Here is a 26547-nt window from a genome sequence, read left to right as displayed (position 1 = left end):
CCCCCAGAGTTTTTCAAACTGATGGCTCTTTGCTGTATCTGCATGTATGCTGTATGTCCTGCTGTCACTTTAAGGGTAGGGATTCCACTTTCAAACATGGTCGGGGCTCCCCCAGAACCCCAATTTTGAAAATTCCACACATTCTCACTGGTTGTAAGAACTCATGAAGTTTGGCTCCTCTCCTGAATTCCCATTCTTATAGGAATCCATCCTTCCCATTTGTGGGTTCCCCAGTGTAAAAGTCTGATTTCACTCTTCCCTGCACCACTGGATCTTTCCCTACCATGGACAGCCACAGTCTGTTTCACTCCCAGACCCTGTCTTTGACCTTCCTACCTTCTTTGATGTGGCCTCTTATTTACCATTAGTTCGTGGAATTTGTTCTGCCAGTCTTCAGATCATTTCATGGGTTATTTATGCTACTCTTGAGTATATCTAGTTGTATCCATGCAACAAGGCAAGCTTACTCCCTCTACCATCTTCCTAGCAGATCCTCTATTTTTTTTTTTTTTTTTTTTTTTGACAGAGATCACAAGCAGGCAGAGAGGCAGGCAGAGAGAAGAAAGCAGGCTCCCCTTGGAGCAGGGAGCCCGATGTGGGGCTCGATCCCAGGACCCTAGGATCATGACCCGAGCCGAAGGCAGAGGTTTTTTAACCCACTGAGCCACCCAGGCACCCCAGATCCTCTAATTTTTGACATTTTAATTATTATGCTTCTCAGTGTGGACCTCTTTGGTTTCATCTTATTTGGGGTCCTCTGTATTTCCTGGACCTGGATGTGTTTCCTGCCCCAGGTTTGGGCAGGTCATGATCTCAGGGTTGTAGATCAAGCCTTGAATCAGGCTCTGTGCTAGGTGTGTAGCCTGCTTGAAATTCTCTCTCTTTCCTTCCACCCCTTCCGTACCCTAAAAGAAAGTCCTTTATTTCTGCCATTTAATGTCAGCAATAATCTTTTAAAAAATTTTTTCAAGGTTTTTTATTTATTCATTTGAGAGACAGAGATCAAGAGAGAGAGAATATGAGCAGGGAGAAGGGCTGAAGGGGAAATCAGGCTCCCCAGTGATCAGGGAGTCCAATCTGGGGCTCAATCTCAGGATCCTGGGATCATGACCTGAGCTGAAGGCAGACACTAAATCAACTAAGCCACCTAGGCACCTAGCAATAATCTTTATTACCCTGTCCACTCATCTACTACTTACCCATATTTTTTTTTTAAAGATTTTATTTATTTATTTGACAGAGAGAAATTACAAGTACACTGAGAGGCAGGCAGAGAGAGAGAGAGAAGGAAGCAGGCTCCCTGCTGAGCAGAGAGCCCGATGCGGGACTCGATCCCAGGACCCTGAGATCATGACCTGAGCCCAAGGCAGCGGCTTAACCCACTGAGCCACCCAGGCGCCCCAACCCATATATTTTTTATAAAGATTTTACTTATTTTTAGAGAGAGAAAGAGAGAGAGAATGTGTGCAGGCATGCAAGTGTGGGGGGGAGAGGGAGATCTCAAGCAGATTCCCCGCTAAGCTTGAAATCTAATTCAGGGCTCAATCCCACAACCCTGGGATCATGACCTGAGCGGAAACCAAGAGTCAGATGCTCTAGTGATTGAGCCACCCAGGTGCCCCACCCATATCTTTATTTATACCTATTATATTTCACAAAAGATGAAGTTTACGAACACCAAATTAGATTTATATATAAACTTTATACTTTTTGTTTTTTTATATTAACAAGATTTTTTTTTAAATATGTTATTGCTGTTTGTTAGTGATATTCATAGTAGGCATACTATACAGAGTTAGGTAGTCTAGATGGTAATGATAGTATTGAAAGTCAACAGACTTTGTGAATTTCCTTTGAAGCTTGTTTTCTGAAACACAAATTCTATCAGACTGCTATAATAAATACCAGAGATTGTGTAGTTTATACACAACAGGAATTTTTCGGCTCACAGTTCTGGAAGTGGAGAAGTCCAAGTATGGTCGCCAGCATGGTGAAGACCCACTTCCTGGTTCACAACCTGAAACTTCATTCTCACTGTGTCCTCACACAGTATGAGGGCTAGAGACCTCAGTGGAGATTCTATTATAGGGGCACTATTCCCATTCATGAGGGCTCTGCCCTCATGATCTAAGCCCTCCTAAAGGCCCCAATTACTAACATCATCATCTTTGGGGGTTAGCATTTCACCATATGAATCTTGTGGGGTCACAAATATCTAGAACACAGCACATTATATTAAATAAATTTCTGAGCTAGTTTCATTAAATGTCCTCATTTTATTTTTTTTTTAAATTTTATTTATTTGACAGACATAGATCACAAGTAGACAGGCAGGCAGAGAGAGAGCAGGAAGCAGGCTCCTCGCTGAGCAGAAAGTCCAATGCGGGGCTCGATCCCAGGACCCCGAGATCATGACCCGAGCCGAAGGCAGAGGCTCAGCTCATTGAGCCACCCAGGCGCCCCAAATGTCCTCACTTTATACAGAGTATCCAATGAAGAGTTTCCTGTATTTCCAATACTCATCTTCTTTTTATTAATGGCTTATTAAAGATGGTCAGCATGTCTAATACTGTACTGCACAAAAGTGGTGACAGAGAGCACCTAATTCCCTCTCTTATTTTATATCTCTATTGCACTAGTTTCATCAGTAACACAAATTATATTTTATCAAATGATGTTATGATGCATGCTGATATGTGGTCAACTTTATTTTGGACTAATACACCCTTCTCATAAATGATGTTTCAAACAGTTACCACTCAATCTGTTTGAGAACCATAAACGTAAGGAAAAACTAAGACAAGTTACAGTTTCATTTTTCATTTTTTGTTATTGATGTTGTAAAATTCCATAATCAGGTGTAACTAAACAGTACACACTGCAGAGAAAGTAGTAAAATTAAATTTTTGCCATTTCCCACTAAAAAAATTCCAAACAGACTGAGTTATATAACTTAACAAACTGAAAAGCTAAAAAGATGGCAAATTTAATGTTTCACTATATTGGTATGACTTTAACAAAAATTCTATTTAGTAATCCAAAAACAGAACTCATAGCTATATACCAAAACTGTATTAAAAATGGTCTACTTTGATTGAAACATTATTCTTATTCATTCATTTCCTTATTCACTATTATTATACATTAAGCACTATGCTAGTTGCAGGGGGATACAATAGTAAACAAGGCAATATTTTTCTTTAGTCAACTTACAAACCAGTGTAGGTACTGATAAAAGTTTTCATAAAAGGCCACATAACAATATAGGCTTCTAGGGGGCCATATAGTCTCTGTTGCCAACTACTCAGCTCTGTTGTAAGGCAAAAACAGTTTCTAGACAATAGGTAAAAAATAAGCATTCATGTGTTTAAATAAAACTTTATTTATAAAATAGGTTGTGGGCCAGATCTGGTCAATGGGCTACAGGGTGCCAACACCTGGTCCAGTAAAAATAATGAACTAGGAATTTCAATACTATATGGTATATGCAATGATAATAGAAACCATAGGTTACTGTGGAAATATGATCTAAGAGAATCAATAAAGTCTCCTGGGAGGAGGCAACAATACGACGGACTACTCCTCTTTCTCACATTCAGCAAATAAAAGTAGTTCATTGTAATGTGCCACCATTATAAAATCTTATTCTAAAAATGGAAAACATATTTGACTACGCAAGAATTACTTCATTATGTAGTATTCTATTCTCTTTATGAAAAATTATGCATAAGCACAAGTGAAAGCTTACCTTGGGTGACTGTTCTAAGAACAATTAAAGTTGATAAAAATCTCAGTGGTAAATTGGAGCTCTTAAAGAAAGCAGCTGTCTTTGGTTTATTCTCCACTGAATGTTCTAAAGAATTATCTTGAATTCCCTTAGTTACTACTCCTTTGAATATATCTTCACCCAATCTCCTCAATGTTGATGTCATGGTAGAATGCTGTTAAAAATATGTACCATCTTAGTATATATATTTATGTCCATGATGTATTTCAAATACTACAATCAAATATAGAAACTAAAAATAAGTCAACTTTTTTTCTAATTAAAGAATGGGTTAGAAATATACAAGATTAAAAAGAAGTAATTTTATAATCAACTTTTTTAAAGTTATTCATGACTTTTTCTAAAAGAAATGAGCAGTCTACAAGAATTAAGAAATTGGAAATGTAATTTTCTAAGAAAAAAATAGGAGAATTGACACAAGATTCAAGTTGAAAATGTTTAATAACATAGGATCATGATATATTTCTGGCACAGAGAAATTAAAGGAACAGAAAAGTAGACACTATAGGTTCTTCATTCCTAACTTACAGTGTTAGTTTCTAAAGTGATTATCTATGGCCTCACTGCTTTATAGCTTACTATGATCATAACCATCACAGTGATTTTAATAACTTTCAACAACTGCAGAAGAAAACACTGGGTTAGAATCATGGATAATTCTGGGGCACCTGGATGGCTCAGTTGGTTAAGCGTCTGCCTTCTGCTCATGTCATAATTCTGGGGTCCTGGGATCGAGCCCCATTTTGGGCTCCCTGCTCAGTGGGGAGTCTACTTCTCCCTCTCTCTTTTCCCCGTCCTGCTTGTGCTCTCTCTCTCTCAAATAAAATTTAAAAAAAAATTTTAAATCATGGATTATTCTAACAGTGAATAGACTAAAACAAGACAATGGACAAACAGGAATACTGGCATATAAATACTTCTAAAATTATATAGGCTTGCATGATATTTCACATATAATTTAAGAACTAAATAAAGGAAAACCATTTTACACTGCTACAGATGAGAGTGCATGAGCCAGACTTAGAGGAAACTTAAATATGGGTAACAACTATTTGTTTTAGAATTTCATCATATTAAAATTAGAGAGATAGGGATGCCTGGGTGTTTCAGTCAGTTAAGTGTCCAACTCTTGATCTTGGCCCAGGTCATGATCTCAGGGTTGTGAGATCCACACCCAGTGTGGAGCCTGCTTGAGATTCTCTTTCATCCTATGCCCCTCCCCTACTCCTCTCTAAAAAAATATTAATTAAGAAAATAAAATAAGAGATACATTGAGATTTTATGGGTATCAAAAGGCACAATGATTGGGTGGTAAGCGGCATAAGAAATGTAATCTAATTTAAATATATGGTCAATAAACCTTAAATCCAAAAAAGGAAGTCTCAGACACTATTGCTAGGAATGTAAATCGGTATAACCATTGTGGAAACAGTACAGAGGCTTCTCAAAAAATTGTAAAAGAAATACCATACAATCCAGTAATCCCACTATTAGTTATTTACTCAAAGAAAACAGAAACATTAATTTGAAAAGATGCATACACTCCGATGTTTAATGCACCATTATTTACAATAGGCAAGATATGGAAGTGTCCATCAACAGCTGACTGGATAAGGTGTGAGACAGAGCTAGATAGATACATAGATTCACACACACACACACACACACACACACACACAGGAATATTATGCAGCCAAAAAAACCAGATGAGATTTTGCCATTTGTGACAACATGGATGAACCTGGAGGGTATTATGTTAAGTGAAATAAGTCAGACTGAAAAAGGCAAATACCATATGATTTCATTCATATATGGAATCTTAAAAAAACGAATAAACAAACAAAAACCAGAATCAACCTTTAAATACAGAGAGCAAACTGACGGGCTGCCAGAGGGAAAAGGGGTGAGAAGAAGGGCAAGATAGGTGAAGGTGAGAGGGAGATACAAACTTCCAGTCATGGAAGGAATAAGTCACAGGAATAAAGCACAGCACAAGGAATATAGTCAATAATACTATAATATTCTATATGGTGACATTTGGTACCTGAGCAAAGCATAAGTATAGAAAAGTTGAATCAGTATGTTGTATACCCAAAACTAATGTAACACCGTATGTCAACTATACTCAAATGAAAAAAAAATTTAAATTTTTAATCTTGTTAGGAAAAGATAACATGTATGTGTTTTAAAACCCTGGTATAAAAATAGGAGAAAATATTAGAAATTCTAGGAGTTTCCTGATGTCTCATATTTCTCAGACTTGGAGCTGAAAAGGCTGGCAACCTGGAAACTACAGACAAAAAAGCCCTAACATAAGTCTGCGCTCTCAAGCCAAAAGGCTAGGAAAGAATGGCTTTGCAAGACAAAAAGCTTTTATTTTTTAATTTTATTTTTAGAGCGGGGAGGGGCAGAGGGAGAAAGAGAATCTTAATCAGGCTTCAAGCATAGCACAGAGCCTAATGTGGGGCTCAATTTCACAAAGCTGAGATCGTGACCTGAGCCAAAATCAAGAGTCAGATACTTAACCAACTAAGCCACTGAGGTGTCCCAAGGTAAAAAACTTTTAGACAAAACTACAATACAACCAAACACCATAGAAAGATCTGTGGTCCAACAACTATCTAGATGAGCAATATTCCAAGGACAACCTACACTTCTACCCTCAACAAGGCAGTAACAAAGTGTCAATAAAGGTAATGTGAGGGGTAGTAATGAGGTACTCCCATTTCTCCCAGTTAAAGAGGTATCAGTGGAGACCTATTGGGGAACCAGAACACCCCCAGATCCCCAGATATTAACAGAAGCCTAGTGGGGAACCTGGACTCCTACTTAACCAGGCATAAAGAGAAGCCATCTTCTATTTCCTCTGTGAAAGCAGTGTCAATAGAAAGCCAGATAAAATAAAGACCCAGAGCCTAATATCAAAATGTCTAGTTTTCAATTAAAAAAAAAAATCACTAATCACACAAAGAACCCAGAAAATCTCAAACTGAATGAAAATCGGTAATTGCCAATACTAACAGCACAAACACATTAGAATTATCTGACAACCATTTTAAAGCAGCCATGATAAAATTAGTTAGTATGCATTTTTTAAAAAAATGTAAAATAGAAAATTTCTTCAAAGAAATAGAAAGTTTTACCAAAGAAAATATAAAGAACCAAATGAAAATTTTATAACTAAAAATACATTAACCAAAATAAAAAACTGAGATCCTTTTCCCTAAGGTCAGGAACATGACAGAGATGCTCACCACTATTGTACAACATAGTACTGGAAATCCTAGCCTCAGCAGTCAGACAACAAAAAGAAATAAAAGGCATCCAAGTCAGCAAGGAAGAAATCAAACTTTCATTCTTCACAAATGACACGAACTTTATGTAGTAAACCCAAAGACTCCACCCCAAAATTGCTACAACTAATATATGAATTCAGCAAATCTGCATATAAAATCAATGTAAAAAAATGTGTTGCATTTCTATACACCAATAATGAAGCAGCAGAAAGAAAAATGAAGGAATTGATCCCATTTACAACTGTACCCAAAACCATAAGATACCTAGGAATAAACCTAACCAGAGACATAAAAGATCTGTGTTCTGAAAACTACAGAACACTAGTGAAAGAAATTGAAGACAACAGAAAGAAATGGAAAAACATTCCACGCTCATAGATTGCAAGAATATTGTTAAAATGTCTATACTACCCAAAGCAATCTACACATTCACAATGCAATCCCTATCAAATAACAGCAGCATTTTTCATAGACCTAGAAAAAACAATCCTAAAATTTGTAGAAAACCAGAAAAGACCCCGAATAGCCAAAGCAATTGTGAAAAAAGAAATCACAGTGGGAAGCATCACAGTCCCAGACTTCATTCAGGCTGTATTACAAAGCATCAGGGCAGTATGGTACTGGCACAGAAACAGGCACATCATTTAATGAAACAGAATAAAGAACCCAGAAATGGACCCACAACTATACGGTAAATTAATCGTTGCAGGAAAGAACATCCAGTGGAAAAAAGACAGTCTCTTTAACCAATGGTGTTGAGAAAACTGGACAGCCATGTTCAGAAAAATGAAACTGGACTACTTTCTTATACCATATACAAACATAAATTTAAAATGGATCAAAGACCTAAATGTGAGACAGGAAAACATCAAAATTCTAGAGGAGAACATAAGCAGCACCTTTTCTGACCTTGGCCCCAACAACTTACTACTAGACACTAACTAGATTACTAACATCATTGGAGACAAGGGAAACAAAAACCAAAATGAACTATTAGGATCTCATCAAAATAAAAAGTTCTGCATGGCAAAGGAAACAGCCAACAAAACTAAAAGGCAGTCTATAGACTGGGAGAGGATATTTGCAAAAGATATATTAGATAAAAGGATAGTATCCAGCATCTATAAAGAATTCATCAAAATCAGCACCCAGAATATAAATAATCCAGTTAAGAAATGGCCATAAGATATGAACAGACGTTTCTCCAAAGAAGACATATAAATGGCCAACAGATACATGAAAAAATGGTCAACATCATCAAGGAACCACAAATCAAAACCACAATGAGATACCACCCTATACCAATCAAAAAGGCTAAACTAAACAACACAGGAAACAATAGATGTTGGTGAGGATGCAGAGAAAGGTCAATCCTCTTACACTGTTGGTGGGAATGCAAGCTGGTGCAGCCACTCTGGAAAACGGTATGGACATCCTCAAAAAGCTAAAAATATAACTACCCTATGACCTAGCAATTGCACCACTAAGTATTTATCCAAAGGATACAGAAGTGCTCAAATGGAGCAGCCTAATTGACCATGGCCAAATTATGGAAAGAGCCCCAGTGTTGAATGATTGATGAATGGATAAAGAAGATGTGGCATATATATATATATATAATGGAATATTACTCAGCCATCAAAAAGAATGAAATCTTGTAACAAGATGGATGGAGCTAGAATGTATTTCGCTAAGTGAACTAAGTTAGAGAAAGACAGATTTCATATGATTTCATTCATTTGTGTAATTTAAGAAGCAAAACTGATGAACATAGGGGAAAGGAAGGAAAAATAAGATAAAAACAGAAACAGAGGCAAACCATAAGAGACTGTTAAGAGAACCTTTGGGTTGTTGGTGAGGGGACTTGGGGGGGATGGGCTAAATGGCTAATAGGTATTAAAGAGGACACTTGCTGGATGAGCACCAGTGTGATATGTAAGTGATGAATCACTAAATTCTACGCCTGACACCAATACTATACTTATATGTTTACTAACCTGAGTTTAAATTAAAAAAGAAAAAATACACAAAGGAAAAAAAAAAAAGGATAGATTCAACAGCAGAATGTACGACACAAGGAAATAACTGTTTAACTGGAATTTAAAACAAAAGAATTTACCTAATCTGAACACTGAACTTAAAAAAAAAAAAAAAAAACCATAAACTAGAGGGAAAAAAAGAGATTCCAGGAACTGAGAAACCATAACAAAAGATTTAGCAACCCAGGGGCGCCTGGGTGGCTCAGTGGGTTGGGCCTCTGCCTTCAGCTCGGTCGTCATGATCTCAGGGTCCTGGGATAGAGCCCTGCATCGGGAGGGAGCAGTGGGGAGCCTGCTTCCCCCTCTCTCTCTGCCTGCCTCTCTGCCTACTTGTGATCTCTCTCTGTCAAATAAATAAATAAAATCTTAAAAAAAAAAAAGATTTAGCAACCTTGTCCATTAGAATTCTGGAAGGAAAAGAAACATGAGGTAGGGCTGAAAAAAATAGTTGAAGAAATAATGGCTAAAAACTTCCCAGATTGGCTAAATAAATAAATCTAAAGACTGAAGAAGCTAACCAAACCCCAGAAAGAATAAATCCAAAATTATCAACAAGATACATCATAACCAATTTATGAAACCAAAGGAAAAGAAAAAAAATGAAAGCAGTAACAGAGAAATTAACATATACGAAGCAATTCAAGCAACAGTGGATTTATCATAAGCCACAGAATTTGTCTAGAAGAAATCAGTACATTTTTCAAGTATTATAAGAAAAGAACTCTCATCTCAGAATCCTATACCCAGTGAAATTATCCTTCAGAAATACAGAGGAAACTAGGACACTTGAAGATGAAGGGAACTAAGAATTTGTCATCAGAAAGGCTGCTTAAGAGAAGTTCTCTAGGATAAAATGAAACAATAAAAGAAGGAACCTTGGGGGCACCTGTGTGGCTCAGCAGGTTAAGCCTCTGCCTTCAGCTCAGGTCATGATCTCAGGGTCCTGGAATCAAGTCCCACATCAGGCTCTCTGCTTAGCAGAGAGCCTGCTTCCCCCTCTCTCTGCCTGCCTACTTGTGATCCCTCTCTCTTTCTCTGTCAAATAAATAAATTCTTTAAAAAAACGGGGGGGGGGGGAGCATTGGAGTATCTGGAAGGAAAGGAAGGACTGAATAAGCAAAATATGGGCAAATATAATAGACTTCCCTTCTCCTTCTGAGTTTTATGTTTGACAGTTATGCAAAAATTATATCACTGTCTAATGTGATTCTAAATACATGCAGAAGACATATATTAACAAAACACTATTATAGAAGTTAGATTAATGAAGGGATAAAAAAGCAAGGTTTCTTTTTCTTTCCTTAAGATTTTATTTATTTGTCAGAGGGAGACAGACAGAGATAGCACAAGCAGGGGAAGCAGCAGACAAAGGAGAAATAGGCTCCCTGCTGAGCAAGGAGCCTGATGTGGGATTTAGAGCCCAGGACCATGGGCTGAAGCAGCCACTTCAACAACTGAGATACCCAGGTATCCCAAAAGGCAAGGTTTCTATACTTCTACTCAATTAGCAAAATGAAAACACTCGTAGACTGTGGTAAGTTATCTATATACAATGTGATAGCTAGAAGGACTAATAAAAAAAACTACAAAAAGAGAAATACTCAAAACTATAAATAAACCAAAATGGAGTTTTAAAAAATGTTCAAGTGACCCACAGCAAAGCAAGGGAAAAGAAAACCCAGAGAAATGAAAAAGATACACAAAAACAAACAGTAAATAAAAGATAAAATAACAAACTTAAGACCTAACATATCAATAACTACATTAAATATAAATGGCCTAACTATACCAATTAAAATACAGAAATTGATCAAGTTAATTTAAAAACAAAATCTGGGGGGGGGGGCTCAGTGGGTTAAGCCTCTGTCTTTGGCTCAGGTCATGATCTCAGTGTCCTGGGATTGAGCCCTGCATCGGGCTCTCTGCTCACCAGGGAGCCTGCTTCCCCCTCTCTCTCTGCCTACTTGTTTCTCATTCTCTATCAAATAAATAAATAGTCTTAAAAAAAATCTAGCTACATGCTATCTACAAAAATCGCATTTCAAATATAACAATGTAAACAGGAAAAAATTAAAAGAATGAAGAAGGACATCATCAATCTAAGAAGAGTAGAGTGCTTATATTAATATCAGAGAACAGATCTCAGAACAGAGAAAATTACCAGGTACAGTGAGAGACATTACATAATGATAAAAGAGTTAATCCACTAAGAACACATAACAGTCCTACTATATTTATAGGCACAAAGCAACAGAGCTCCAGAACATATGAGATAAAAATGATAAACAGGAGAAATATATAAATTCACAATAATATCTGAAGACTTTTCTGAACACAAGATACAATTAGATAGAATATTAACAAGGATATAAAGTAACTAAAAAATGCCATCAACAAGCATCCACATTTATAGAGCACCCACACAACAAGAGCAGAATGTCAATACAACCAAACCAGAAAAACAGAAAGCTAAAAGAAAGATCTAAAACAAACTTCTAAATCACTCATGAGAAGAAGAAGTCTCAAGGCAAATTTTTAAAATACATTAAATTGGAAGAAATAAAAACATAACTTATCAAAATTTGTGGGACACAGTTAAAGCACTGCTGACAGAAAAACAGCACTAAAAATAGCACTATATTAGAAAAAAAGTAAGTCTCAAATGAATAATCTAAGCTTTTATTTTAAAAAAGACCAAAATAAATCCAAAGCAAACAGAAGGAAAGAATTAATAAAGGAATAAAAATGAAAACTATAAAATAATGAAATAAAAGAATGGTCCTTTTTAAAACATCAACAAAATAAACTTCCGCCAAGAAAGACAAAAAAATGACATGAATTATCAATACTAGGAATGAGGGGCGCCTGGGTGACTCAATGGGTTAAGCCTCTGCCTTTGGCTCAGGTCATGATCTCAGGGTCCTGGGATCGAGCCCCACTTCGAGATCCCTGCTCAGCGGGGAGCCTGCTTCCCCTCATCCTCTCTGCCTACTTGTGATCTCTGCCTGTCAAATAAATAAAATCTTAAAAAAAATACTTTTTATTTCTCTTTGTTGTCTGATTGCTGTTGCTAGGACTTCTAATACTATGTTGAAGAAGAGTGGTGAGAGTGGGCATCCTTGTCGTGTTCTTGATCTCAAAGGGAAGGCTGTAAGCTTTTTCCCATTGAGAATGATATTTGCTGTGGGTCTTTCATAGATAGATTTTATGAAGTTCAGGAATGTTCCCTCTATCCCCATACTTTGAAGCATTTTAATCAGGAACAAATGCTGGATTTTGTCAAATGCTTTTTCTGCCTCAATTGAGAGAACCATGTGGTTCTTCTTTCTTTTCTTATTAATTTGTTCTATCATATTGATTGATTTGCGAATGTTGAACCATCCTTGTAGCCCAGGGATGAATCCCACCTGGTCATGGTGGATAATCTTTTTAATGTGCTGTTGGATCCTGTTTGCTAGGGTCTTGTTGAGAATCTTAGCATCCATATTCATCAGTGATATTGGTCTGAAATTCTCCTTTTTGGTAGGGTCTTTGCCTGGTTTGGGGATCAGGGTAATGCTGACTTCATAGAAAGAGTCTGGAAGTTTTCCTTCTGCTTCAAATGTTTGAAACAGCTTCAGGAGAATAGGTGCTATTTCTTCTTTGAAAGTTTGGTAGAATTCCCCAGGGAATCTGTCAGGTCCTGGGCTCTTGTTTTTTGGGAGGTTTTTGATCACCGCCTCAATCTCATTACTAGATAACGGTCTATTCAGGTTGTCGATTTCTTCCTGGTTCAATTTTGGGAGTTTATAGTTTTCCAGGAATGCGTCGATTTCATCTAGATTGCTAAGCTTATTGGCATATAACTGTTGATAAAAACTTCTGATGATTGTTTCTACTTCCTTGGTGTTACTTGTGATCTCTCACTTTTCATTCATAATTTTATGAATTTGGGCTTTCTCTCTTTTCTTTTGGATTAGTGTGGCCAATGGTTTGTTGATCTTATTGATTCTTTCAAAAAACCAGCTTCTAGTTTCATTGATACGTTCTACTGTATCTCTGGTTTCTACCTCATTGATCTCTGTTCCAATCTTAATTATTTTCCTTCTTATGTGTGGAGTTGGTTTGATTTGTTGTTGATTCTCCAGTTCTTTAAGGTGTAGAGACAGCTGCTGTGTTCTGGATTTTTCAATTTTTTTGAGGGAGGCTTGGATGGCTATGTATTTCCCCCTTAGGACCGCCTTTGCTGTATCCCATAGGTTTTGGACTGAAGTGTCTTCATTCTCATTGGTTTCCATGAATTGTTTCAGTTCTTCTTTGATCTCCTGGTTGATCCAAGCATTCTTAAGCAAGGTGGTCTTTAACTTCCAGGTGTTTGAGCTCCTTCGGAACTTTTCCTTGTGATTGAGCTCCAGTTTCAAAGCACTGTCATCTGAGAATATGCAGGGAATAATCTCAGTCTTTTGGTATCGGTCGAGTCCTGATTTGTGACCCAGTATGTGGTCTATTCTGGAGAAGGTTCTGTGTGCACTTGAGAAGAATGAGTATGCTGTTGTTTTAGGGTGGAATGTTCTGTATATGAGGTCCATCTGGTCCAATGTATCTTTCAATGCTCTTGTTTCTTTATTGATTTTCTGCTTTGATGATCTATTTCTGAGAGAGGTGTGTTAAGATCTCCTACTATTAGTGTATTCATATCAATATGAGTCTTTATCTTGATTAACAGTTTTCTTATGTAATTGGCTGCTCCCATATTGGGGGCATAGATATTTACAATTGGCAGTGAAGAAGTCAAACTCTCTCTCTTTGCAGATGACATGATTCTTTATATGGAAAACCCAAAAGACTCCACCTCCCAAACTACTAGAACTCATACAGCAATTCAGTAACGTGTCAGGATACAAAGTCAATGTACAGAAATCGGTGGCTTTCTTATACACTAACAATGAAAATACAGAAAGGGAAATTAGAGAATCAATTCCATTTACTATAGCACCAAGAACCATAAGATACCTGGGAATAAACCTAACAAAAGATGTAAAGGATCTGTACTGGAGGAACTACAGAACACTCATGAAAGAAACTGAAGAAGACACAAAAAGATGGAAGACCATTCCATGCTCTTGGATCGGAAGAATAAACATTGTTAAAATGTCTGTACTGCCTAGAGCAATCTATACTTTTAATGCCATTCTGATCAAAATTCCATCGGTATTCTTCAAAGAGCTGGAGCAAATAATCCTAAAATTTGTATGGAATCAGAAGAGACCCCAAATTGCTAAGGAAATGTTGAAAAACAAAAATAAAACTGGGGGCATCACGTTACCTGATTTCAACCTTTACTACAAAGCTGTGATCACCAAGACAGCATGGTACTGGCATAGAAACAGACACATAGACCAGTGGAACAGAGTAGAGAGCCCAGATATGGACCCTCAATTCTATGGTCAAATAATCTTTGACAAAACAGGAAAAAATATACAGTGGAAAAAAGCCAGTCTCTTCAATAAATGGTGCTGGTAAAACTGGACAGCTTTTATGTAGAAGAATGAAACTCGGCCATTCTCTTACACCATACACAAAGATAAACTCAAAATGGATAAAAGACCTCAATGTGAGACAGGAATCCATCAGAATTCTAGAGGAGAACATAGGCAGTAATCTCTTAGATATCAGCCACAGCAACTTTTTTCAAGATAGGTCTCCAAAGACAAAGGAAACAAAAGCCAAAATAAACTTCTGGGACTTTATCAAAATCAAAAGCTTCTGCACAGCAAAGGAAACAGTCAAGAAAACAAGGAGGCAACCCACGGAATGGGAGAAGATATTTGCAAATGACAGTACAGACAAACGATTGATATTCAGGATCTATAAAGAACTCCTCAAACTCAACACACACAAAACAGATAATCGTATCAAAAAATGGGCAGAAGATATGAACAGACACTTCTCCAATGAAGACATACAAATGGCTATCAAACACATGAAAAAATGCTCATCATCACTAGCCATCAAGGAGATTCAAATTAAAACCACATTGAGATATCACCTTACACCAGTTAGAATGGCCAAAATTAGCAGGACAGGAAACAACATGTGTTGGAGGGGATGTGGAAAAAGGGGAACCCTCTTACACTGTTGGTGGGAATGCAAGTTGGTGCAGTCTCTTTGGAGAACAGTGTGGAGATTCCCAAAAAATTAAAAATAGAGCTTCCCTATGACCCTGCAATTGCATGACTGGGTATTTACCCCAAAGATACAGATGTAGTGAAAAGAAGAGCCATCTGTACCCCAATGTTTTTAGCAGCAATGGCCATGGTTGCCAAACTGTGGAAAGAACCAAGATGCCCTTCAACGGACAAATGGATAACGAAGATGTGGTCCATATACACTATGGAGTATTATGCCTCCATCTGAAAGGACGAATACCCAACTTTTATAGCAACATGGACGGGACTGGAGGAGATTATGCTGAGTGAAGTAAGTCAAGCAGAGAGAGTCAATTATCATATGGTTTCACTTATTTGTGGAGTATAACAAATAGCATGGTGGACATGGGGAGTTAGGAGAAGGGAGTTGGGGGAAATTGGAAGGGGAGGTGAACCATGAGAGACTATGGACTCTGAAAAACAATCTGAGGGGTTTTAAGTGGTGGGGGGGTGGGATGTTGGGGGAACCAGGTGGTGGGTATTAGAGAGGGCACGGATTGCATGGAGCACTGGGTGTGGTACAAAAACAATGAATACTGTTATGCTGAAAATAAATAAAAAATAAATTTAAAAAAATACTAGGAATGAAACAGAAGGTATTACTACAAATACTGAGGCCATCAAAAGGATATATAGAGAACAGTATAAAAAACTTTCCACATGTATATTGAACAGCTTAGACAAAATGGTTCATTCAATTCCTTAAAAAGCACAAATTTCTACAAATCACTTATATGAATTACATAACATCCCTTAATATAACTATTAAGGAAATTGAATTCATAGTTTTAAAACTCTCAGGGTGCCTAGAAGGCTCAGTCAGTTAAGTGTCTGCCTTTGGCTCAGGTCATGATCCCAGGGTCTTGGGATCAAGCCCCACATCAGGCTCCCTGCTCAGCGGGAGGCCTGCTTCTCCCTCTGCCTGCTGTTCTTCCCGCTTGTGCACGCACATGTGCTCTCTCTCTGTGTCAAATAAATAATCAATTAATTTTTTAAAAATCTCCCCAAAAGATAGCTCCAGGCTGACAATTTCATAGAAGAATTCTACCAAAAGTTTAAAGAAGAATTAACATTAAATCTAACTTCTTTCAGAAAGAGAGGATGGAACACTTATCAATTAATTTTATGAACATAGTATTACCTTGATACAAAAACAGACAAAGATAGTATAAAAGAATAAAAACCGCAGACCAACAACTAATGAATATAGACTCTTTAACAAAATATTAGCAAAAAAATGCGGCAAATACAAAAAGAACTACACAACATGACTAAGTGGGCTTTATTTCAGGAATACATGGCTAATTTAGTTTTTGAAAGCCCATCAGTAATGCATCACATTGTCAGGTTAAAGGAAAAGAAAAATCACATGATCATATCAATAAATGCAAAAAAGCATTTGAAAGAAGTTTCAACACTCATTCATGATTAAAAAAAAAACTCAGAAAAGCAGAAATAGAGGGGAACTAAAACTCCATAAAACCATAGCTAATATAATAGTTAAAGGACTCACTGTGTTCCCCCCTTAGATCAAGAACAAGCCAATGACATCCATTATCATTCATATTTACCATAGTTGTAGATACCGTAGCTAATGCAAAAGAAAAATTAAAGGCATACATGTAAAAAAAGGAAAACAAAAAACTCTCCTTATTTGCAGATCCATGACTATGTAGAAAATTCCAAAGAACCTTCAAGGCAAATCCTAAAACTAGTAAGATCATTGTCACATGATACAGAATGAACAGAGTATCAACACAGACACCAAAATTTTAAAAATACCAACTGCAATCACTCAAAAACACTAAATACGCAGCTGATGATCTAACAAATAATGTACAAGAATTTTATGCTTAAAACTATGTAACATGGGGGCGCCTGACTGGTTCAGTAGATTAAGCCTCTGCCTTTGGCTCAGGTCATGATCTCAGGGTCCTGGAATCGAGCCCCGCATCAGGCTCCCTGCTCAGAACAGAGCCTGCTTCCCCCTCTCCCCCACCTGCTGCTCCACCTACTTGTGATCTCTCTGTCAAATGAATAAATAAAATCTTAAAAAAAAAAAAAAAAACAATGTAACATAGATGAAAGAAATCAAATTTCTAAATTAAATGGAGAAACATATCATGTTCCTGAACTGGAAGACAACACAGTAAAGATGTCAATTTTTCTCAAATTTATATATAGGTTAATGCAATTCCTATCAAAATCCCTATAGGATATTTTGTGGATAGAGAAGATTATTCTAAAATTCATAAGGAAAGGCAAGGGAACTATTTTAGTTAAAACATTTTTAAAAAATAATAAAATGGGAGGAGATCAAAATACCCAATTTCAAAATGTATTATAAAGGTACAGGAATCAACAGTATGGAATTGGCAAAGGAAAAGACAGGGAATGTAACAGAGAACCCAGAAAGAGACCCACAAAATTATTCCCAACCGACAAAGGTACAGAGGAAGGAAAGACTTTTCAATAAATGGTGCTGGAGCAACTGGGCATTTATTAATCTTGATCTAAATCTCACACCTCATACAAAATTAACTGAAACTGTACAAGGACTTACATGCAAACTGTAAAAGTATAAACTTTAAGAAAAAAAAAAGGAGAAAATCTTTACAATCTCGGGTTAGGCAACAAATTCTTATACTTGACCCCTAAAGCAACATCCACAAAAAGAAAACTGATTAACTAGAAATCATTAAAATTTAGAAGTCTGCAAAAGACCCTGTTAAGATGATGAAAATACAAGAAAGAAAAAAATTTATTTCCAAATGACATACCCAACAAAGGACTAGTATCCAAATATAAAGAACTCTCAAAACTCAACAACAGAAAACAGAGAGTCCATTAAAGAATGGGCAAAAGACACAGACTGAAGAGAATATACCTGTAGAAAGCAAACACATAAAAAGGTATGTTTAGCCACTGGAGAGATGCAAATTAAAACTCCAATGGGAAAACAATACTATCAAGAATGGTGAAAATAGGGGCGCCTGGGGTGGCTCAGTGGATTGAACCTCTGCCTTCTGCTCAGGTCATGATCCCGGGATCGAGCCTTGCATCGGGCTCCCTGCTCAGCGGGGAGCCTGCTTCTCCCCCTTCCCCTGCTCATGCTTGTATTCCTTCTCTCTCTGTCAAATACCTAAATAAAAACCTTAAAAAAAAAAAAAAAGAAAAGAAAGAAAGAATGGTGAAAATAAAAACTAGTAATAACACTAAATGCTGGTGAGGTCAAGGAGAAACTAGATCACTCAGATATTGCTAGTGAGGGGGTAAATTAATAAAATCACTCTTAAAATTTGGCAGTTCACCAAAAAATTAAACATGCAGCTACCATACAACAACTGTATCCTTTGACATTTATCCCAGAGGAATAAAAACTTATTTATACACAAAAACCTGCACATCAACGTTTACAGCATTTATAATAGAAAAAAGTTAAGTTTCCTTTAACCAATGAATCATTAAAATGTGGTATATTCCTATCATGGAATCAACAAAAAGGAATGCCACAACTTAAACAGATCTCCAGCAAGTTATGCTAAGTGTAAAAATAAATAAATAAATAAATAAATCTCAAAGGGTTACATACTGTATATTACATTCAAATAGCATTTGTGATTTGACATAATTATAGAAATGGAGAAAAAGAAGTTAGTGGTGGGAGGAATTAAAGAAGGGGTGGGGCAAGAGGAAAGTGGGTATTGTTACAAAAGGTAACATGAGGATATCTGATTTCTGGTCAGGTGGATAAGGGTCTTGGAAGTTTCACTCCAACCTAACAACAAGTAAAAAGCCAAACAACTGAAAAACTGACAGCTTTCTTAGATCCAAAAGAAGTGAGATCCCAGGACAAAACCCAAAATTTGGAGACAGAGGCGCATACAAAGAATTGCAACTTACTACGGAAGAAAACCATGAGCTGAAATCTCTGCAGGAACTGGTACCAACAAAGGAAAATCTGAGCTATAACTGAAAACTGCTGGAGGACCAGTGTGAAGAAGCTTGAGAGTTAAAAATGCCAGCTGGGGCCAGTCACAAGGGAGTTCCCAAATTTTACTGGTTTTAGCTCCAGGAGCTCTAACAGCTCTCACAGTGAAGACTAGAGAAAAATCCACTCATGCTTCAGGTAAGGGAGTGAAACAGTGACAATTCTGAAATATGACAAATTTTGTTCTTATTATAACAGGATTAGTCCTCAAGAAAACTACTTTACCAGAGCTTCATCTACCGGGGTTTTATCAAAGTCTAATGGATTTAGGGACTTAGGGGAAAAGAAATAGCAAAATCCAGCCTGCTCTAGCAATTCTACCCCACCTCAGGGGGAGAAAAACTGGGAAGCACTCTATGAAGTTCACTGCCCAGGGACACAATCTCACCAAAAGACTGATATTGAATCATACAGCTATGTAACACTTCTCCTTCCTGAATCTTAGGATGTATTAACGGGATACTTACAGCAGTCACTTTTACATGGTACAACATGTCCAGATAACAAGAAAAACTCACAAGGCATGCTGAAAAGACAGAATAAGCATCAGAATCAGACTCAAACACAGTAGGAATGTTGGAATATGGATGCCTCTGTGTGTTCATGTGTGTACATATGCATGCTTATATATGCTTATGTGTAAGTGAAATGAATGACAGGAATGATACAAGGGAATACACGACAGGAGGAAGAAATCCACAGTATGTTGTTATAGTAGTCCCCCTTATCTGGGGGGCATGAGTTCCAAGACCCCTGGACCTGAAACCATGGACATTACCAAACCATTTATACACTACTGCTGCTGCCCCTCGGAACAATTTGTTACTTAAACTGTAACCCCTGGAGGATTTTACTAGTTGCCAAGCACATTCAGATATGGCCTTAAGAAACACTGATACTGACAACAGGTCTTTGAGGAGGACGATGTACGACCGTGAAGCTGGGCAGCTGGGGATGCCCGGCTCGCTCAGGGCGGAATGCCGCCCCTTCACAGAAGCGGGCAGCTGGGGATGCCTGGCTCACTCAGGGCAGAACGCCGCCTGCTTCAGGGAAGCCGAGCACCCCGGGAACGCCTGGTCAGCTCCAGGTGGAACGAAAACCGCCCGCTTCCCCTTTTCGTGATCGCTCCTTTCTCTTCCCAGAAGTGCTCGTTGTTAGTTAGATGAGTCCTTTGAATGTGCTTGGTTAACTATAAACATTACCCTCAGGCCTTGTTGACCTGTGTGACCTTCATCAATCCTTCTGTTGGCTATTGTTTTCTATCTAATAAAAGTGAGACTGTGGAGTTGCTCGTGGCAGCAGTCCTTTTCGACTGTTGTCCCCTGCTCACAGTCTTTTGCAGCTGACTTGTTTGTGCCTAATTCTTCTCTCATCGCCGTCACCGACTGGAAGCGGCACACTATGTCTTTTCCTATACATACATACATACCTATGATAAAGTTTAACTTATAAGTTAGGCACAGTAAGAGATTAACAACAATAACTAATAATAAAATAGATTATAACAATATAATAAAAGTTTTGTGAATGTGGTTTCTGTTGGGCTGGCAGGAAGGGCTACCAAAGATGGCGAAAGTTCCTGCCACAAGACCTGAGCTCGGACAGGAGAACAAAGGCCCAAGCAGGAACCTGAGACCCCCGCCCCGGGCTCCTGTGGACCAATGGGATCCCGATGAGCAGGCGGGATATCCAAATAAGGGAAACTTGCCAAAAGACCCTTGAGCTTTTCCCAAGACCCCTTAAAAGCCCCCTCCTCCCTGCCTTGGGCGCGACTTCCGCCACTCTGCTTTCCAGAGTGGCGGAACCGCGCCCGAGGGTGCCCACCTCCTCCCGGCGCAACTTTCCTGGCTCCCCTTCTCCTGAGCCCTGAAACTTCGCCGGAGAGTGTTTTTAATAAATCTTGCCTTGCACCCACTTTGCCTGGTGTTGTGTTTATCTCGCCGGAAAAAACCTTACAGTTTCTCTCAAAATGTCTTACTGTACTGTGCTTACCCTTCTTATGATTACAATGTAAGATGGTAAAATGTCTACAGAATGAGATGAAGTGAGGTGAATGAGACAGGCATTGTGACCTTACTTCGCGTTAGGCTAATAACAATTCTGACAATACTCTGGAAGGAGTATCATCTGCTTCTATACTATGGTTAACTGCAGCTAACTGAAACCACAGAAAATGCAAGCACAGATAAAGTAGGTCTACTGTATTATAAGACATTCACACTTCATGTAAAGCTATATAGTGTAATTTCAAAATGGATTTAGATAGTTGTAAATGTATATTGCAAGCTGTAGGGCAACAACTAAAAAAATAAAAAAAGAAGTACAATTGATATGCTAAGAAAGAATGGAAAGTAGAAGCATATAAAATGTCCAATTAAAACCAAAAAAGCGGGGTGTCTGGGTGGCTCAGTGGGTTAAGCCTCTGCCTTCTGCTCAGGTCATAATCCCAGGGTCCTGGGATCAAGCCCCGCATCAGGCTCTCTGCTTGGCGGGGGAGGGGGGGTTGTGGTGGTGCCTGCTTCCCCCTCCCTCTCTGCCTGCCTCTCTGCCTGCTTGTGATCTCTCTCTCTGTCAAATAAATAAATGAAATCTTTAAAAAAATAAAATAAAAACACAAAAGGCAGAAGAAGAGAGAACAAAACAGGAACAAAGAACAATTATCAATGAATAAAAAATAGTTAAAATATGGTATGTATTAATCCAATAATATCAATAATCACTTTCAATACCAATAGTCAAAATATACCAATTGAGACTATTAGAATGAATCAAAATAAAAGACCCACTATACATTGTCCATAAGAAACCCACTTATTAAATATAAAATAAATACAGATTAAAAGTAAGTGGACAGAAATATATACCATGCTAATAGTAACCAAAAGAAAGCTAAAATAACTATATTAATTTCAGACAAAACAGACTTCAGAGAAAGAAAGTTACCAAGGAAAAAAGAACACTAAACAATGATAGTCAATTCTTCAAGAATACATAATACCTTGGATACAATAAATACTTTTTGGATACAACACCAAAGGCATGGTCCACAAAAAAATAACTGAGAAGCTGGGCTTTTTTAAAATTAAAAACTATTCTGTCAAAGCAAGAGAAAAAAGCCACAGATTGGGAGGAGAAAATATTTACAAAGACACATCTGACAAAGAACTGTTACCCAAAATACAGAAAGAATTCTAAAAAGCCAACAGTAAGAAAACAACCCAATTAAAAAATGGGCAAAGAACCTAGAAACCTCACCAAAGAAATATACAGATGACAAATAAGTATATGAAAAGATACTCAATGGTATGTCATTAGGGAACCGAAAATTTAACCGACCAGATTTGACTATGTACCAATTAGAATAGCCAAAACACAAAACACTGACAACACCAAATGCTGATGAGAATGTGGAGCAAAAGAAATTCTCATTCACTGCTCCTGGAAATATAAAATGGTGTAGCCACCTTGGAAGGCAGCTTATAGTTTTACAAAGAACTAAACATATCTTAACGTATCTATCTAATAGTTGTGCTCCTTGGTATTTACCCAAAGGAGTCAAAAACTAATGTCATAGAAAAACCTGCACATGAATGTTTACAGCATCTTTATTCATACTTGCAAAAACTTGGAAGCAATCAAGATGTCCTTCAATAGGTGAATGGATAAATTGTGGTACATCTAGATGATGGAATATTATTCAGCACTGAAAAGAAATGAGCTATCAAACCATGAAAAGACATGGAGGAATCTTAAATCCATATTTTTAAGTGAAAGAAGCCAATCTGAAAAGGTTATATATTGCGTTACTCTAAGCTATATGACACTCTGTACAAGGAAAAGCTATCACATTATGTAAAAGACAAAGAATAAAAGGATTAGTAGTTTACAGGAGTTAGGAGGGAAGTGTGACTAGGCAGACACAGAAGTTTTTAGGGCAAACTATTATTAATAACAAATTATTCTGCATTATATTATATTTGGTGGTTATATACCATTACGTTTTTGTCTAAATTCATAGAATATAAAACACCAAGAGTGAATCCTAAGGTATGTAAATTATGGACTTGGAGTGAAATGACAGATCAATGTAGGTTCATCAATTCTAACAAATTATAGCAATTTGTACTAAATTCTGGTGGAAGAAGCTGAAGTGTGGGAGTCAGTAAATATGTGGGTTCAGAGAGTATACAGGATATCTCTGTGTTCAATTTAGTTGTGAATATAAATTTGCTCAAAAAAATGAAAGTCTGGGGGCGCCTGGGTGGCTCAGTGGGTTAAAGCCTCTGCCTTCGGCTCAGGTCATGATCCCAGGGTCCTGGGATCGAGCCCTACGTCGGGCTCTTTGCTCAGCAGGGAGCCTGCTTCCCTTCCTCTCTCTCTGCTTGCCTCTCTGCCTACTTGTGATCTCTGTCAAATAAATAAAATCTTTAAAAAAAAAATGAAAGTCAGTATACATTAAAAAAAAGCAACATGAGGAATCTGATGATTGAACTGTTGTTATTTTGATTATATTAATATTATGGTTGTGATATTGTACTAGTTTTGTAAGATGTTACCACTGGGGGTAAAGTGGGTTAGGGAGACAAGTGATTTCTCTGTATTAGTTTTAATACTATAAGTGAATCTACAATTATGTCAAAATAAAAAGCTTAGTTTTAAAAACATACAATCAATCACTAAAATTAAAATATAAGAAATCCATAAATAAATGTTGAATAAACAAGTGGGACAGTGGCAAGAATGCTACTTTTCACTAGAAACATAGATGTAGGCTAGCAGTACAGAATATAAAATACAGAGTAGAATGGAGAGTATACATTTATAGGTAAAAATAAGTGATAAATTATCTAAAGGAAAATGAAAAGAGTATTTGGAAGGAGGATAAAAGAAAGTTTTTATCAGAAAGTTCACTCAGTTTCTGAGGCTAGCCTTTTGTGGCTGAGAGTAAGCCAACCATTTTCAGAAACAATAATACAAATAGCAAAATTAAATTGTAAAAAGAAGACAGCAACATTACAAGATCTGATAATCCATATGACTTTGTTTAGTGAGACACGTATTAAGACCAAAAAATACAAAATGATATTTGGCGGAGAGCACATGCACATGTATGCATACGTGCTCACGTGCTTACTTGTGCAACACAAAATATTTGGGACACCACCTAAAGAAAGATATTTTTCCTTAACTTTAACCATCACACTACATAATGATAACATGACTCAATTAACACTACTTAATCATCAGTACTGCACTAAGAGATTTAGCTGTGTGCTTTCTCAATTCCACAGAACAAAGATTACACTACCCAAGCATAAATTTTTGTCTTAGTTAAGTAAATGAAAGCTGTAACAGGATTTAACTAGGAAAATAAAATTTTACAAAACTATTACAGCCCAAAGCACAAACGATTACATACACATGACATTAAATTTAAATTGAATGAACTGTACATAAATAGGTAACGTGCATGATTCATTTTATAAGATGCTGGAATAATTTTTCTGCTTTGATTAGGCAAATAAATCACTGTCCAATTTACTTACTGTACATTTACTGGCATTAAAATAAGAAATCTTTAATTTCTTCTACCCTCAGTAAAATATGGAAATTTATAAGTAATATGGGGGGGCAGTAGTTTTAAAAATGACCAAATAGAGGAAGGATTCAAGATGGCGGAGAAGTAGCAGGCTGAGACTACTTCAGCTAGCAGAAGATCAGCTAGATAGCTTATTTAAAGATTGCAAACACTTACAAATCCATCCGCAGATTGAAGAAAGGAAGAACAGCAATTCTAGAAACAGAAAAACCACTTTCTGAAAGAAAGGACTGCTGGAGAAGTGAATCCAAAGCGATGGGAAGATAGACCCCGGGGGGAGGGGCCAGCTCCCGGCAAGCAGCAGAACAACGGAGCACAAAATCAGGACTTTTAAAAGTCTGTTCTGCTGAGGGACATCGCTCCAGAGGCTAAACCGGGACGAAGCCTACGCGGGGTGAGCGTGGCCTCAGGTCCCGCAGGGTGACAGAAGAATAGGGGGTGTCTGAGTGTCGCAGTGCTTGCGGGTATTGGAACGGGAAAGCCGGCTACAGAGACAGAGCCGACAGTAAGCTCGCAGCTCGGGGTTACCTTGAACCGGTCGCAGGCTCGGTGAGCTCAGAGCGCGGCCGGAGGTCAGGCAGACAGGAGTAACTGGGCCCTGTTCTCTGAGGGCGCACTGAGGAGTGGGGCCCCGGGCTCTCGGCTCCTCCAGCCAGAGACCAGGAGGCCGCCATTTGTATTCCGGTCCTCCGGAACTCTACGGAAAGCGCTCAGGGAACAAAAGCTCCTGAAAGCAAACCCTAGCGGATAACTCAGCCCCTGGTAAGGGCGGTGCAATTCCGCCTGGGGCAAAGACACCTGAGAATCACTACACCAGGCCGCTCCCCCAGAAGATCAACAAGAAACCCAGCCAAGACCAAGTTCACCAACCAAGGAGTGCGGTTTCAATACCAAGGAGAGCAGCTGAATTCCAGAGGGGGAGAAAGCAAAGCACGGAACTCATGGCTTTCTCCCTGTGATTTTTTTAGTCTTGCAGTTAATTTAATTATTTTCTTTTTCATTTTCTTTTCTCTTCTTCTGCTAAAAATTTTTTTTAACTTTTACCCTTTTATTTTTTAACGTTTTTTAACTAGTTTATCTAACATATATATTTTTCCTTATTATATTTTTCTTTATTCGTTTTCTTTTTTAAAATCTTTCTTTTTTTTTTTCTTTCTTCCTTTTTGAAACTCTTTTTATCCCCTTTCTCGCAGCTCACAATTTGGGATCTCTTCTGATTTGGTTAAAGCATATTTTCCTGAGGTTATTGCCGCCCTTTTAGTATTTTACTTGCTCCTTCATATACTCTTATCTGGACAAAATGACAAGATGGAAAAATTCACCCCAAAAAAAAGAACAAGAGGCAGTACCGAAGGCTAGGGACCTAATCAATACAGACATAGGTAATATGTCACATCTAGAGTTCAGAATGACAATTCTCAAGGTTCTAGCCGGGCTCGAAAAAGGCATGGAAGATATTAGAGAAACCCTCTCGGGAGATATAAAAGCCCTTTCTGGAGAAATAAAAGAACTAAAATCTAACCAAGTTGAAATCAAAAAAGCTATTAATGAGGTGCAATCAAAAACGGAGGCTCTCACTACTAGGATAAATGAGGCAGAAGAAAGAATTAGCGATATAGAAGACCAAATGACAGAGAATAAAGAAGC

General features: G+C 37.7%; 1 protein-coding gene across 21 annotated transcripts in view; it reads right to left on the bottom strand.

The window, feature by feature from the left end:
- The window catches only part of CCDC138 (coiled-coil domain containing 138), a 136194-nt gene that overhangs the window by 53679 nt on the left and 55968 nt on the right, over window positions 1-26547 (bottom strand). For all 21 annotated transcript variants that reach the window (XR_014315210.1, XR_014315211.1, XR_014315212.1 and 18 more), the window contains one exon: window positions 3749-3941. Coding sequence is in view for 15 of the 21 variants with exons in the window: in XM_082744241.1 (XP_082600367.1) it covers window positions 3749-3941 (193 nt within the window). In the remaining 6 variants the exon portion in view is untranslated. The remainder of the gene's footprint in view (window positions 1-3748; window positions 3942-26547) is intronic.

This window comes from Mustela nivalis (assembly GCF_964662115.1).
Source record: "Mustela nivalis genome assembly, chromosome: 8".
In the NCBI taxonomy this organism is placed as follows: domain Eukaryota; kingdom Metazoa; phylum Chordata; class Mammalia; order Carnivora; family Mustelidae; genus Mustela; species Mustela nivalis.
The sequence above is the reverse complement of the archived record's forward strand: the minus strand, read 5'-3'. Positions and strand labels throughout refer to the sequence as shown.